Genomic DNA, 15,422 nt, shown 5'->3' with positions numbered 1-15,422 from the left:
CATATATGAGAAACCCAGAATATCATAATTTTTTTTTGCGGGGGGTACTGGGAATTGAACTCAGGGCCTTGTGCTTGCCAGGCAGGTGCTGTGCCATGGAGCTACATTCCCCAGCCCAAATATCAATAAATTATAGAGTAAAATGAAAGATAAGAGGAAACAGGGAGACGTATCTTTTCCAAAAGGGGCTGGAACCAAGAGATAGAGAGAGAGGGTGGGAGGGAAGGGAAGGGGTGGAAAGTAATCCAGCTGTGCTGTGCACGTGTCCCAGCTCCCACGAGGAAGGGAAACCTCTACTCAGGAAAATTTAAAAATGTAAATTATGTACCTCAAGCATGTGCCAATAAAAATGAAAATTAAAAAAATTTAAAATATAAGTTAGCATATTCCTATGGGGAACATTATAAAACCTGTTACAAAAAGCTAAGCGTAGAAGTACCACATTAGCCAGGTATGCCATTCCTTACATTTATGCAATTAAAGCGAGTCCAGCACACAGTTCAAATACCTGTACATCCACATTTATTGCAGCTCTATTTGCAATAATCAGTATATGAATTCAGCCTAAGTACTTGTCAATAGATAAATGGACAAAGCAAATCTCACATATACATTATATATATATATATATATATATATATATTTTTTTTTTTTTTTTTTTTTTTTTTTTTTTTTTCCCAGAACCAGGGCTTGAACTCAGGCCCTTATGCTTTCCAGGCAAGTGCCTATTCTACTTAGCGATCTCTCTGGTCCTGTATATATCATATTGAAGGATACCATATTAAGCAAAATAAGCCAGAGATACAATGGCAGGTATCATATGACTTTGCTCATATATGGAGACAGGAAAATAAATATGCTCTAAAAATACAAGAGGGACTGTTAGGGACCGGGAAGACATCCTTGGTGGAGGGGAAGAGAAGGGAAGACAAGGGAGGGTGGGAGTGGCAGTTGAGATGGTCAAAGCACAAAACAGGTATGGAAATGCCGCAGGAAAACCCATTCCTTTTTACAATTAATGTGTTACTAATGATAATAAAATTATTTTAAAAATAGCCAAAGCGACAGGTCTTTATGAGTCACAGAAAAGGTGGAAATGGTGAGGCCAGTCCCTGTGTGACCACAGGGAGATACCGTGGATGCCCACATCGGTTTTTCAGTCCTGGGCTACGAAGCAGAGACGACCAGGAGTGGGATGACGGAAGGTCCTTCAGTGGGCTGTGTGATGATTTCCTTGGCTCCTGCTGCGAGGGTGAGAGGGAGATCATGGGAAAAAGAGAAATTAGGGCTGCTGAGATGGCTCAGTGGTCAAAAGCACCTACTTAGAACAAGCTTAGCAAAGCACAGAGACCGCGGTTCAATCCCTCAGCACCACATGCCAGCCAGCCCTGCCCCCTGGTGGGCTGAGCTGGCCACACACACACACACACACACACACACACACACACACAAATCAATAAATAAAAATTAAAAAAAAAGTTTAAAAAAAAGAAAGATAAATTAGCCGAGGCATCTAACTTTGCTAAAACACCTCAGGAAGACACCCTAATATCTGAATCCTCTGGTACCGTCCCAAATGCCATCTTGAAAAATTGTGTTAGCTTTTCACAAGTATTTACTGTCAGTTACCTTCAGGGCCATATTCACTGCAGCTCCGTTCATTTTGGCAAAGGTTCCAAGTCAGCCTACACACCCGGGAACAGATGAATAGAGAAAGAAAAGGTTATCAGTATACAAAATGGAGTACTATTCAGTCCTAAAGAAGCATTAAAATCTGTCATTTGCAGCAAATGGATGAAACTGGAGGCCATTGTTCAGTGAGACACAGTGGATGCATGTCACCTGTGCTTTCTCGGTTATGCGGTTCCCCCACTGTCCATCTGAATGTAGGACCATGTTTATTAGTGGTGGGGAAGGGTCATCCATGGTGGACAAAAGAAGCAGGGATGGGACCGGTGCCCACTGTATGCACATACCGAAATGTCACACCCATTCTCATTAATGTGCTTTCTCACGCAGCCTTCCAGGGAAGCCCTCACACAGAGTTCCAGGGTCTGCCTCTCTAGCCTTTGCAGTGGGTGTGGGTGCCAGACACGTGACTCCTGCGCAGCCGCTGTGTTACCTGCTCATGGCTTACCTCTGCCTTCCTCTCTGAAGGACTTCCCTGTGTCAGAGGAGTTGCATCTCTTGAAGCTTAAGCCCTAGGCTTCAGGAGAGATCCTAGAGCCAATCACTGAATGACCCAGGGCACGGAAGACCACTCACTTGCATGAAGATGGCCCTGTGTGGTGGTGGCATTCACATCTCAGAGCTTTCTTTTTGTAATTACTTAATTAATCATTTTATTTATTTGGTACAGGGTCTCGCCACACAACTGGTAGTGATCTTCCTGTCTCAGCCTACCTAGCACTGGGATTACAAGCGTGTGCCACCATGCCAGGTTTTGGGGCTGGCATGGTGAGCCTGGAACACTGAGGATCAAACCCCAGTTCTTGTGCTTGCCATGCAGGCTGCAGAGCTATCTCCCTGGCTCCCTCGGAGCTTTCCACAAGATCTTGTGGAGGACAGCGTCTAGCTGGACCCTTCATTAGTTACCTTTTCTCCCTCTTTTTCTTCTGTTTCTCAATAAATCATGTGGGCTCCAGTCTGCCTTCACCTCTAACTGCAGTGGACTCAACACAAGGAAGGCCCTGTGGGGACAGCTCAGGTGTGAGGAGGAAAGGCCACCAGAGTTATGGGATCTGGCAGAAATCCTGGCTTAGAAGCCACATGTCCAGACTGGGGAGATAGCTCAGTGGCCTAAGTGCCTGCCTGGCAAGCACAAAGACCCAGGTTCTGTACCTGGTACCACATGCTGTGCTGCCCCTGGAATCCTGGGGCATGGTAGCGCATGCCTGTAATCCCAGTGCCGGGGAGGCTGAGACAGGAGGATTGCTACGAATCTGAGCTGTGTAGCAAGACTCTGTACCAATTAATTAATTAATTAATTAATTAAAAGAAGCCAAATGTCTAAAATGAAGCTCTTGGGGTTGAGGACATAGCTCAGTGGCATAAGTTCCTGCCTGGCAAGTGCAAGGTCCTGAGTTCAATCCCTAGTACTAAAAGCAAACAAAATGAAGCTCCTGTTGCTAGTAATAGTCCCACGCACAGAGGACAAGCCTGCTCAGGGATGACCTGCCACCACCGAAGTGCCTAAGGGCCGCTCAGGCCTTCAACCTCTCAATAACTTCCTGACAAGAGCCCAGAGACCACAGAGAGCCTCCGAGCCTCCCAACGAGTGGCGTTTCAGACAGCGCCTTATTTGAAACTGAATCTCTCCTTGTCACTCACTCTTTAAATTTCTTTTTAAAAGAATAATAATAATAAAAGACACAGAATTTCAAAACAAGAGGACAGGAAATTAGCAGTGATGATTTTATTATATACTGTTATCTTCAAAGTAGTTGAGGGCCCGGGGAGATGGCTCAGTAGAATAAGCGCTTGCCTGGCAAGCGCAAGGGCCTGAGTTAAATCCCCAGTTCTACCAAAAAAAAAAAAAAAAAAGTAGTTGAGGATAACAGAGTACCAGACGTAGGCATGTAAGACTGATTAAACAGTATCAACGCTGACAGTTTCTTGCAATGAACAATAGAAATTGGTAGTACCATTACCTTAGCTAGCGTGTGACGTATGTATATTTCCCTCCTCCTTTTCTCCTTTCCCCATCTCCATTGTTCTCTAGTCCTGAGCAGTTCCTTTCCCTTTCACAGCATCTCCTGTGCCCTTTGGATTCTAGTTCCTCCTTCAGTTTCTCACACTAGGGAGACGATGACACATGCACATGCTGGATCAGTCTACACTGCTTGCTTCTATTTTCTGTAGTGTGTATCGCCTTGTGTACCGTCCAATCCTCTCTTGGTTTCTTAGCTAACACTCCCCCAGGCTAGAAGGTCAACTCTGTGCGGTCAGGGCCTGGGCAGTGTGCCCTCCGCAGTTACCCCAGCGCCCGTGCCGCGGAGGCAGGCAGCGCACACTGAACGTGCCGTAGGTGAGTGTTGTGAAGTAAACACTTTTGTTAAACATCTCCTGCATGTTTAGGGAAAAAGAAAGGAAGAGAGAAAGAAGGGGGCACACCTTTAATTTCTGTCAAAAGGAAATGATAGAAAGAAAGAAAAAGGAAGAAAATGATGGAGAGAGGGAAAGAGTCAGAGAGAGACAGAGAGACAGAGAGAGAGAGGCAGAGATAGAGACAGAGAGATAGAAAAAGAGAGAGACAGAGACAGACAGAGACAGGAAGAGAGCAAGACAGAGATCGAGACAAAGAGACAGAAACAGAGACAGGGAGATAGAGACAGAAACAGAGAGAGAGAGAGACAGAGTGAGTCACAGAGACACAGAGAGAGACAGAGACAGACAGAGAGACAGAGACAGGGACAGGGACAGAGAGAGTCTTTGGGCTTGGCCTCATAACCAAACCCTGCATGGGGTTTGCCCAAACCTGTTCTTTTAGACCAAGGAACCAGGAAGCTGCTGGTTGCATGAGATGTGGGCCAAGAAAAGCCATCCCGAGGTGCTCATCTTACCATTCTGGAGTGGGTAGTAGAGCGAGACACATCGGTACTGTCAGCCCCAACACCTTTCTGTATCCCGCTAAACCACTTCTTGTATTCCATTCGCACCTGAAAATTTGAGAAATACAGAAACCCATGTTATCTCCAGAGTTTGGCTTGAGAGAATAGACCCTAGAATGAAAGATTAATGGTAGAGCTCCAAGCCCTACCTTCTACCTCTCTCTCTTGGATTTTCTGTATAATACTGGCCATACTCATGTAGATTCTTTTTTTATTGAAACCAAATACCTCCATTATAAAACAACAACAATAACAACAGCAGCAACAACAACAACTAGTATTGATGTCAAGCCCCAGTCAGAGCTGGGGAGATGGCTCAGTGGAATAAGTGCTTCCCTGGCAAGCACACGGGCCTGAGTTCAATCCTCGGTTCCGCTAAAAAAAAGAAAGAAACAACAACAAAAAAAGCCCAACAAAACCCCCAGCCAGACCTCATATATGGTGATGGGGGTAAGGGTGTCACTTTGTGTGATACATTTTGTATGAAATATGGCATTTAATCTTTACATCAACTCAGTGATGAAAATACTTTCCTCTGAGCTGACAAGATAGCTCAGAGAACTAAGCACCTGCTTAGGCAAGAGCAAGGACCAGGGTTCGATCCCTGGCACCGCATGCCACACCAGCCCCACCCCCAGGTGCACTGAGTGGCCACCAAGACCGGGCGTGGTGGCGCACACCTGTAACCCCAGGGCTGGGAGGCTGAAAATAGGAAGATCACTGTGAGTCTGAGCTACATAGTGAGACCCTGAACCAAATAGGTTTAAAGAAAAGTACTCTTTTTTACCTCCAACTAGAGTTGTAGAAATTGAGGCTCTGGAAATAAACTGATTGGTCCAAGGCCATAGAGAGGCACTCCAAACCCTGCCTTTCTTACTGAATACTCCTAGTATGACCTTTACACTAAGATGCCCCTGATAGTTTGTGAATTGACTTGCTTTTCTTTTTGACATTTTAAGAATGACATTTAGGGGCTGGTGAGATGGCTCAGTGATCTAAAGCACCTACTTAGAACAAGCTAAGCTAAGCAAAGCAAAGCACAGGGACCATGGTTCAATCCCCCAGCACCACATGCCAGCCAGCTCTGCCCCCTGGTGGGCTGAACTGGCCACACACACACAAATAAAAAAAGAATGACATTTAGAGGCCAGGGAGATAGATCAGTAGAATAAGTGCTTGTCTGGCAAGCACAGAGTCCAGAGTTCAATCCCTGATACCAAAAAAAAAAAAAAAAAAAAAAAAAAAAAAAAGACATTTAAAGGTATAATGATCTATACTACTTTGCTAAGACTTCTAAGTTATGGGCATTTCTTCTGCAAGGAGAACCAAGCAAAAAGAAGACACTGAAAGACGGAAAAAAGAAACTATTGGTGTTAAGGCAATCACTTTGCCACCAGACTCTTAACTGCTAACTCCACTGACAAGCAAAGAAAAATGGCCGAGAGTCGGTTTCAGTTTTCTACAGAGAGCAGAGACTGCGAGCTTTATATTGCATAGCTGTAGGTAACTCAGCTCTGGGCTGGAGGCGTTGCCGTCCCTGCATTTGAGAGGATGGGCTCTGAGTCCTCACGCCCAAGGTCACACAGCAGCTCAAGGTCACATAGCAGCCTGCTTAGTGGCAGGCCTGTGATTAGTGAGGAAGGCTCTCGAAGCTGTTGGTACAGTGCACCGAATGTTTCAGCAGCTCCGTAAGTGGGTCTGTCTTGCTGCCAGAGGGTGATTCGGGCTGTCCCTGGGGAACTCAGGTCTGAGCACGTGGTTTGCTTTAACAGAAGAAATCAGAGTCCAACCAAGGTGCGCTGTTGCTAGGCAGAAGCATTAAGAAAACCGAGCTGTGTGCTAAACCATGTTTTGTGGTGATCTTTCCTCTTTGCCCATGAGATTGCCAACATTTCACTTATTTATTTAGAAATTTTAATTTTTTATTAGCACATGTTTGCAGCACATAATATCCATGCAAGTAATACATCTCAATTCTTTTTGTTTTATTTTTAATCATTTATTTATTTGGTACAGGTTCTCACTATGCAGCTGGGATTCACAGTGATCCTCCTGTCTCAGCCTCCCTCCCCAGCGCTGGGATTACAGGTGCGCACCACCACGCCCAGTTTCAGGGCCTGCTCGGTACAGAGTCAGCACGGCCTGCAGTACTGGTGACCGAACTTGGGCCCTTGCGCTTGCCAGCCAGGCGCTTAGGCTACCAAGCTATCTCCCTGGCCCTCAGTTCTTTTTTTCAGCCTCTTCCTCCATCGTTTGCTTCACTTCCCTTTTGAAAAGATCTATTTCCCTGTTTCCTATCATCTATGATTTATTGAGATATCTTTGTTTATATTTTGGGTTTCTCATATCAGGGAAACCAGGTGATCTTTAAGCTTGTCTGTCTGGTTTATTTCACCTAACATCATGGTCTCAGGGCGTCTCCATTTTCCTACAAGCAGCTCAAGTCTGTCCTCCTTTACAGCAGAAGGGCTCCATTGTGTGTCGGTACCACATTTCCGTACTCATTCATGTGCTGACAGACACAGGCTTCTTCTGGGATTAGCTGTTATGGACTGTGCTGTGATAAAGATGGGTGCGGACGTGTCCCTGTAGTATGATATCTTCAACTTTTTTGGGCGGCTACCTAGATGGGGACTAGCTGGGTCCCATGGAATTTCGAGATGGGAGGCCACACCTTCAGCCTGAATCCCTGAGTGCAGACAGTTTTGATCAAAGCACAGCTATGTAGTAGGAGCTACAAAGGAAAAAAGCCTTCACTGCGAGCCCCTGAGGTTGGAGGGCCAGTAGGAAAGGACTATTTGTTAAGGCGCCATATCTACCTTGTGCTATGGATACACGCTCTTTTTCAGAAGTCCTGGATATTTACCAGGGAGCACTGCGCTGAGCGATGCCCTCAACGCCTTCAGGATGCAGGATCTCATTGAGTCCCTGCACTGTCCTAGCTGGGCTTGAACTGGCTGTCCTCCTGCCTCGGCCTCCCAGAGTGCTGGCATGCCACATGTGCACCACCATGCTCATTTGATACATGTGCTTAAGAGATACATTAGAACTGGGCTGGGGAGATGGCTCAGGGGAATAAGCGCTTGCCTGGCAAGTGCAGGGGCTTGAGTTCAATCCCCGGTTCCACAAAAAACATTAGAACTCTGAGCAGATAATGTGGCATCACCTAGCACTATCTGGACAGTGTTCTCGAGCAAAAGTCAACCCCAGGCATGAGTAGAAAAGGCCAAGGAGAGGTGAGATTGTGAATAGTCATTCAGTAGGTAGGCTGGGGAGACAGGAAGGTCAACCGAGTCATGCTAACCTTCCTGATGGTATAATGTGCTCATCTTACCTGGCGGTTAAGAAGACAGTGCGCCACAAAGAGCAGAACCCCCTGCAGGACGTTGACAATGGTGAACAGGTAGGCCATGACTGACTCAACTGTGTCCCCCAGTCCTTCAACCATGAAAAAACCAAGACCCCAGGAACAGCCCAGGATGAAGAACTGAGCAATGGCTTTGAATGTCATGACTCTGGGGAAAAGAGAGCAATATTAACTATTGTTCACCACGTTTTCTGTAGGTATTTAGCGAAGACTGGTGCTAACTAAATGCTTTCTGTGTGTTACCTTATTCAACCACCACAACTACCTCGCATGGGCGGTGACACATACCAGCTCATACAGCTGAAGGAGAAGCAGGACTCATGCTCTCCATCATGGCTGCTGAGGATGATTTTTTTAAAAAAATCATTCTCAGAATGATAAAATGATTTATCCTTTAGAGATGATTTATCTGCCTTAGAAATGATTTGCCTGCCAAGGCTTCTACCTGGACTTACTGGAACCTGGATAGAAAATGTCTTCTAGAAATTCATGTTGAAAAGTTCGGATGGTGGTGGTGTCATGATTTCAGAGCACAGCAGCACTGGGTTTCTTTGAATGAAAATTGTGTTTTCTATAATGGAGCAGGGTCGTGGCTGATAGTTATTTGGGTGAGGTGATGCCTGTGAGTGTGTGCATGGGTGTGTGTTCATGAACTTTCACTTCCACGCTCATGTGTGGGGGGCTGGGGCGACTCTCAAGCTCCCAGAGGAAGGAAATGGAGGTCAGGTGATGTTTTATTGGTCTCATAACCAAATGAAAGTCTGACCCAAGTCACGGTGAGAAGATGGGCAGATATTCCTTTCACTTATCTCCACACAGCTAACCAATAGAAGATACTCATCTAGTCTTGGCTAAGATGAGCCAAGAGTTAACTTGATACATATTTTCAATAGATACAGCACCCTACACTTCATAGGGTGGAACTATAAGTGTTTCACACAGTAACATTTGTCAGGGGGTAGCTTGTATCAATTTTGTAATTAGTATTTGATGTCACCATTATTATTTTAAACATTTTAATTGTCATTATTAATTATTACTATTATTATTGTTTGTATTTTAGGGAAGGGTCTACAGGGTGTTCAGGATCTCACTACTAGATCAGACTCATAGTGATCCGCCTGTTTACAGCCTCCCAAGAGCTGGGATTACAGGTGCACGCCACCACACCCAGTCTCAATTGTCGATGATGTCTCAGCATGCTCCAGGGGTGGGACCAGCACTAAACATTTTATTTTATTTTATTTTTTAAATTTTATTTATTTATTTATGTGTGTGTGTGGCCATCTCAGCCCACCAGGGGGCGGGGCTGGCTGGCATGTGGTGCTGGGGATTGAACTGCGGTCCCTGTGCTTTGCTAAACTTGTTCTAAGTAGGTGCTTTAGACCACTGAGCCATCTCACCAGCCCCAGCACTAAACATTTTAGATTGAGGCCAATGAGAATCAAATTTCTAACATCAAGAAGAATGGAGTCCAGAAGAGTATAAGTCTCAAAGATGAGGGGTAGGGGCCGGGGAGATGGCTCAGTAGAATAAATGTCTTCCTGGCAAGCACAAGAGCCTGAGTTCAATCCCCAGTTCCCCCCAAAAAATAAATAAAGTAAAAGGTTTATCTAAAAAAAAAAAGATGAGGGGTAATGTAATACTGCTGATGTTAATTTCACATCAAGGGGGCCTGCCCTTTAGCTAAAAGTGCTCGTTAGCTCAGTTCTTTAAGTGGCTGCTTCAACAAAGCAGTCAGGCTCAGGTTGCTGTGGTTTGATCCCCACAACTCAAGCCAGCCAAACCTGCCCTGAAGGCGTTTGGAGCAAAAAAAAAAAAAATCAAATCACATCAAGAGCATGGTATCCAAAGGAGGTATTCAATAAATTTTTCTTAACTAAAGGAAGAAGGACTGCATTAAGTTGCCCGGAATTCATAGTTGTATTTCTTTTATAAGTTGCGTCTCAAGTGCTCTTTCGCATCAGGAGGATTTGTACCTCCCCCCCCCCCCGGGGGAGGGGTTATAAGGACGGAATTCAGGGCCTCACACATGCTGGGCAAGCACTCTACCCTGAGCTACATCACAGTTCTAATTCATATTTTTGCCTCGAAGTTTTCTTCCTCAAGGAGAATGGTCCCATAGGACAAATCCTTGAGTATCAATGGGGGGCCTGGCCCTAGCTCAGTTCTTTAAGTGGCTGTTTCCACAAAGCTGTCAGCCTCAAGTTGCTGTAGTTCGATCCCCACGACACTCCAGCCAGCCAAAAGTGCCCTGAAGGCATTCAAGGAGAAAAAAAAAAAAAAAAAAAAATCCTTGAGTATCAATGACTCTGATGCCTTCTTACCTGGTGTCCTGAATGGTAGAGACTTCTTTATTGAGGGAGGAAAGTTTGCTTCTCAAAATCCACAGAACTTGGAAATAGAACACAAAGTTTATCTGTGGGACAGCATAAAAAATGACTTAGAGGGCTGGAGAGATGGCTCAGTGGTCTAAAGCACCTACTTAGAACAAGCTTAGCAAAGCATCAGGGACCGCGGTTCAATCCCCCAGCACCACATGCCAGCCAGGGCCGCCCCCTGGTGGGCTGAGCTGGCCACACACACACACATACACACATAAATACATAAATAAAATTAAAAAAAAATTCTTGTCCTCAAAGACTTCATTGGGATACTAGGCTGGTTACTTGATTAGGCTTCCACTTTGAAGTCTAATGTTAAGTGTAGTAAGCCAGACACACAAGCCTAAATACAAAATGAAAGAATAGAAAACAAAAGAATAAATCTTTGCCAGAGGTAGGGAACCAAGAGATGGAGAGAAAAGAGGGAAGGCACAGGGATAGAAAGAGAATTAAGATGTATTATGTATGTGTACCCACTGCTCATGAGGAACATCATCATTATGCACTGCAAATCAGTACTAATAAAAAAAAGTCGTTCAACCAGAACACTTTGAACGTAGAAAGTTGCTATTAAGCATGGTAGGCAGCAGATGTAATCAGGAAGTTCGTAGAAAACAGGAGAGCATACCACTCTGTGCAGAGTAAATGCCCATTAAATATGTATTCAGTGAGTGAATGAATGAATGTAGTGCTTTACGCAGCAGAGGCTTACAGCACAGCGACTAGGGGCTGGGGGCAGCCATGCAAGGGGAAGCGAACGTAGTATTTCCCAGAAGATCCCTTGGTGACGCTGAGCTGTTGTTCCTTATCTCATCTCCACTTTAGCAGATAGGAGGCGCCCTCTCCATGCTAGGTTGACCAAGCGCAGGCGCGTACACAACCAGCCAGCACCCACCGAGATGATGACGGCCACTGGGCCCAGGAAGCTCCAGATGAAGCCTTTATCGACTGTGAGCCAGCAGCTGTGAGAGAAGACAAGCATTAGCTGCCTCTTCCTCCAGAGAAAGAAGAGAGCTCGAGGAGACATTTTCTCAGAAGATCGGCACGGTGCAAGAGCTGTGTGCTGGGAATCCGGGCTTTCCATAGACTCCACCTCTGACATAAGCAGTATGTCTTTTTTTTTTTTTTTTTTTAATGGATAGGGTCTCACGACATAGCTCAAACTTGTAGTGATCCTCCTGTTTCCAGCCTCCCTAGCGCTGGGATGACAGGTGTGCACCACCATGCCCAGTCTCGGTGGCCGGCTCAGCGCTACCGGGGCTGGGGCTGGCGTGGCATGTGGTACCAGGGATTGAACCCTCGTCCATGCACTTGCCTATGCAGGCACTTAATCTGCTGAGCTATTTTGTCAGTCCTAGTAGTATGTTCTCTGCCTCAGTTTCCTGAAACATGAGATGAACCTACGTATTGGAAACATTTAGTGGTTATGGGAGCTATACATTAAATCTTGAGGTCAGGTACTGTCATGTCGATGTTTTGAAGTTTTTATTCCTCAATATATATTGTCTTTTCATTTCCTCTAGAGACTCATTTGGTCAATATCCGCAAAATAATTTTCTGGGATTTGGATTGGGACTATGTCACAGGTATAGATCAAGTCGGGATGAACTAGCCTCAAGCCACTATTGAATCTCCTTCTCTATGAATGTATAGTAACTCTACACTTATTTCTACCTTCATTGACTTTATTGGACTTGTGTGGTTTTCCTCATACAGAATTTTGAGCAAAGATTAAATGAGACCATATATATATATTTTTTTTTTTTGGGGGGGGACAGTTCTTGTGAAAGAATTAAACCTCCATAGATATAGTCATGATGAGAATGATTGCTATAATGAGAAAGAATATAAAAACAATAATTGAACAACAGGCATAAAATGCTAAATGAGGACATTATGGACACAGTACTCTGTCACTCAAACCCTTTGAATTCTGTCATCTGACATTGTCAAAGGTGGTAAAACTTATTCTAAAAGGCAACGAACTTGGCAATATGAATCTGGCAAAAACCAAAAATGGCCAGACATGGCCCACACTTAGAGGGCTGAGAAGATTCCACATTTTAGTTCTGTTTCAAGGCTTGCAAACTATGGGCCATGATCCAGATGTAAGCTACCATTTGTTTGAAAAAATAAAGTTTTATTGAAACACAGCCATACACATTCATTCACATATTGTCAGGGATTTCTTTCCCCTGATAAAGGGGATAGGGAGGCCCCATGGCCTGCATAAACTCCAAATAGTTACAACCTGGTCTCTTATAGAGTCTGCCAACTCTTCATTCTCCCTATCATTCCATCCCCAGGATCATTCTGGATGCTCACAGGGTTCAAGTCAGAGGCTGGCAATCTGACTTTGAGAGGGGCAAGATTAGAGGCGACAGTAGCACGTGGGCAACCAACTCCTGACCCAAGCATAATGACCAAACCCTTAACTTCTTACCGTAACTGTTAAGGGCAGAGTTTTTCAATCTTCTTGAGAGTGGCAGTTAAACCTACCTGGCAGGAGTCCTAGCCTTACCCAGGTCCCACCAGCATATACTGTGAACGTGGACCAATGAAAAGACAAAAATGTTCGGCCTTGGGGGGTTTCATTTCCTCTCTTTTAAACCCTGACCTTGGAAAAGTACTGCACGTGAAGCGCCCTAAGCCACGTGTGTCCTGCATGCAGTGTGACAAACCACTGACTTGACAGGGTCCTGGTGAGGGGGACAGGGCCACTTCACACACAGCGCGTTATTTTTGATGCCTGGCAGCCTTTCAGCAGCTGTTGTTGTTATTCTCTGTGCTTTGGGGGATGCAAACATCGATACATTCTACCCCAATCCTACAGAAATGTAGCTATAACATAGATACACATGGTGTATCCCACAACTTCTTCATGTGGGACCTTGGATTTGCTCCATCTGCCCCTGAATTTCCTGAAGTTTGATTTCAAATGTTTGGTGTATGTGTATTTGTTTAGGGGAAAGAGCTCTGGTTTGCCCCCCAAATCGACTCCCTGAAAGCAGAGAACCGTCATCCTTCTAGAGCTTTCCAAAAGGAAACGGTATTCTGGTTTAACGAAAGACAGGCTTAAAGGCTAATTCACAATTAGAAAATGAATTTTAAAATGCACGTATGACGGGCTGGCCAAATAGCTTAGCGGATTAAAGTGCCTGCTTAGGCAGACGCAGGGGCCAGGGGTTCGATCCCCGACCTGCTGTGCTGGCCCTGTCCCCAGGGTGTGCTGAGATGGCGAATGAGACTGGTTGTGGTGGCGCATGCCTGTAATCCCAGCGCTTGGTAGTGACCGGAGGATCACTACAAGTCCGATCTGTGTAGTCAGACCCTGTACTAAATACATTACTAAATAAATAAATAAAATGAACATTTGCAAGCGTGCATGGGCTACAGGTACAGTTTCCACCGCGGAGACACATCATGCTTACTGAGTACTCGTTCCATAGTATTTGTGTCCGACTGCTGCGCACACAGCGACGGTCGCGGCTGGGATGCCGTAGCCCAGAGGGTACATGAACCTCTTCTTGAATCTGCTCGCACTGGTGTAGTTGGCCACCCGGAGGTTCCTGACGGTGAGGAACAGGTGCAGCCCCTCCAGGAGCATCCAGGCGAAGGCGGCCAGGTAGAGGTAATGCAGCAGCGCCGCGGTGATGGCGCACAGCACCTGGAAGCAGAGACGCGTGGGGGTGGGCAGATGCGGTCTGCGGCTCCGTCCTCGCTGTTCCCGGGGTGCTGGATACCTGTAACATTTTGACTAAGAACAACACATTTAGCGCCTGCTTAGGCGGAGCGCAGCGGGAGGAAAGAATATAAAACGTGCCGTACTGGCGTGCCGTACTGGCCCCACCGCCGGGGCGCGCAGACCGTGACTAAGGATCTCTATGAGTCCGATCTACGTAATGAGAAGCTGAACACCCTGTAGGCCCTATACCAAATACATTTAAAAAAAAAAAAAAAGAATAACTCATTTTCTGGGAGCTTCTGCTGGCTCCTGAAAGTCGCTTGTCCCATTCGTAGAGCAGGGCAGAAAGGTTAAGGAATGAACGTCATAGGAGCAGACATCAATGTGCCTTAGGTGACCCCTTGTCAGTACACTTTGGGTCTGAGGACTTTAAGGTCCACGCTGCAAGGGGCCTCCTGCAGGTCTTGGATGGGATTAAACTCCTGGTACCCAGAGAGCAAACTTATTTGAAAACAAACCTATTTGTGGGCTGTTTTTCTATCTCTGTCTCATGTTCCCATCTGGGGTCAATGGATCTTACATCAGTCCTGAGTAAACACATCACACTCAAAACGTTGTATCGTCTTTCTTTACGACAAAGGAATCCACGGAGAGCAACAGCCGCTGTTCACAAGAGCTATTTCAATACTAATAAATATATTCTAAAGACTAACAAATCACTGCCCATAGGAGGAAATATATGACATGAGAGTAGCCTGCTCAGAAAACATAAATACCAGGAAATTAAATTTGGAAATGTGTGTCTATTTTTGATCTATAAGAACCTCAGCTTTCACGCTTCTGAAAGAACGTAAGCTAGGTATATAGATCTTTCAGCAAGAGTTACGCAGACCCCAGAAACTAGGATGGACTGTTCCTTTTCTTCTTGAATGCTAACCCAGATGACCGTGATAAGAGACAAAGGGAAGATACAATACGGAACTAAATTAAATTCTAGGGCTAGAAATATATACGTATGCAATTGCAAAGATGACAAAGAAATTGATTGGGATTAAGAGTAGATTAGAGCCCGAAGTAGAAAATATTATGGAACTTAAAGACACATAAGAACCAATAGAACCGTGTAAAGAGAAGCATGCCAAGGAAAGAGGTTTAAAAAGTAAACAGTGTCAGGGACTCGTGGGTAACATAAACAGAGTCATAACTGTTAGGATGGGAGAAAACAGAAAAAAATGTGTTTGGAGTGGTTATGACTGAAGTTTTTCTCCACTTGAATTCTTTGAAATCTCAGTGAGCCCCAAGTACTGTCCCAGGACACCAAGTCAGCAGGACAGATGATGCATGCAGATCTGTGGAGAAGATTGTTTTATGGCACT

The 15,422-nt window shown here is 45.2% G+C and overlaps 1 protein-coding gene across 1 annotated transcript in view; it reads right to left on the bottom strand.

Moving 5' to 3' along the window:
* Positions 1-710: 710 nt before the first annotated feature.
* The window catches only part of Adgre3 (adhesion G protein-coupled receptor E3), an 81,366-nt gene continuing 66,654 nt past the window's right edge, over positions 711-15,422 (bottom strand). Inside the window, exons 12-18 of the mRNA XM_023716875.1 lie at positions 13,793-14,028; positions 11,257-11,323; positions 10,305-10,396; positions 7,945-8,125; positions 4,563-4,658; positions 1,630-1,685; positions 711-1,244 (exon numbers count right to left, since the gene is read on the bottom strand). Coding sequence (XP_023572643.1) covers positions 1,659-1,685; positions 4,563-4,658; positions 7,945-8,125; positions 10,305-10,396; positions 11,257-11,323; positions 13,793-14,028 — 699 coding nt within the window. The 3' untranslated portion in view covers positions 711-1,244; positions 1,630-1,658. The remainder of the gene's footprint in view (positions 1,245-1,629; positions 1,686-4,562; positions 4,659-7,944; positions 8,126-10,304; positions 10,397-11,256; positions 11,324-13,792; positions 14,029-15,422) is intronic.

The sequence above is a fragment of the Octodon degus genome, unplaced genomic scaffold, assembly GCF_000260255.1.
Source record: "Octodon degus isolate 3935 unplaced genomic scaffold, OctDeg1.0 scaffold00050, whole genome shotgun sequence".
Classification (NCBI taxonomy): domain Eukaryota; kingdom Metazoa; phylum Chordata; class Mammalia; order Rodentia; family Octodontidae; genus Octodon; species Octodon degus.
This window is presented reverse-complemented; position numbering and strand designations above follow the sequence as displayed.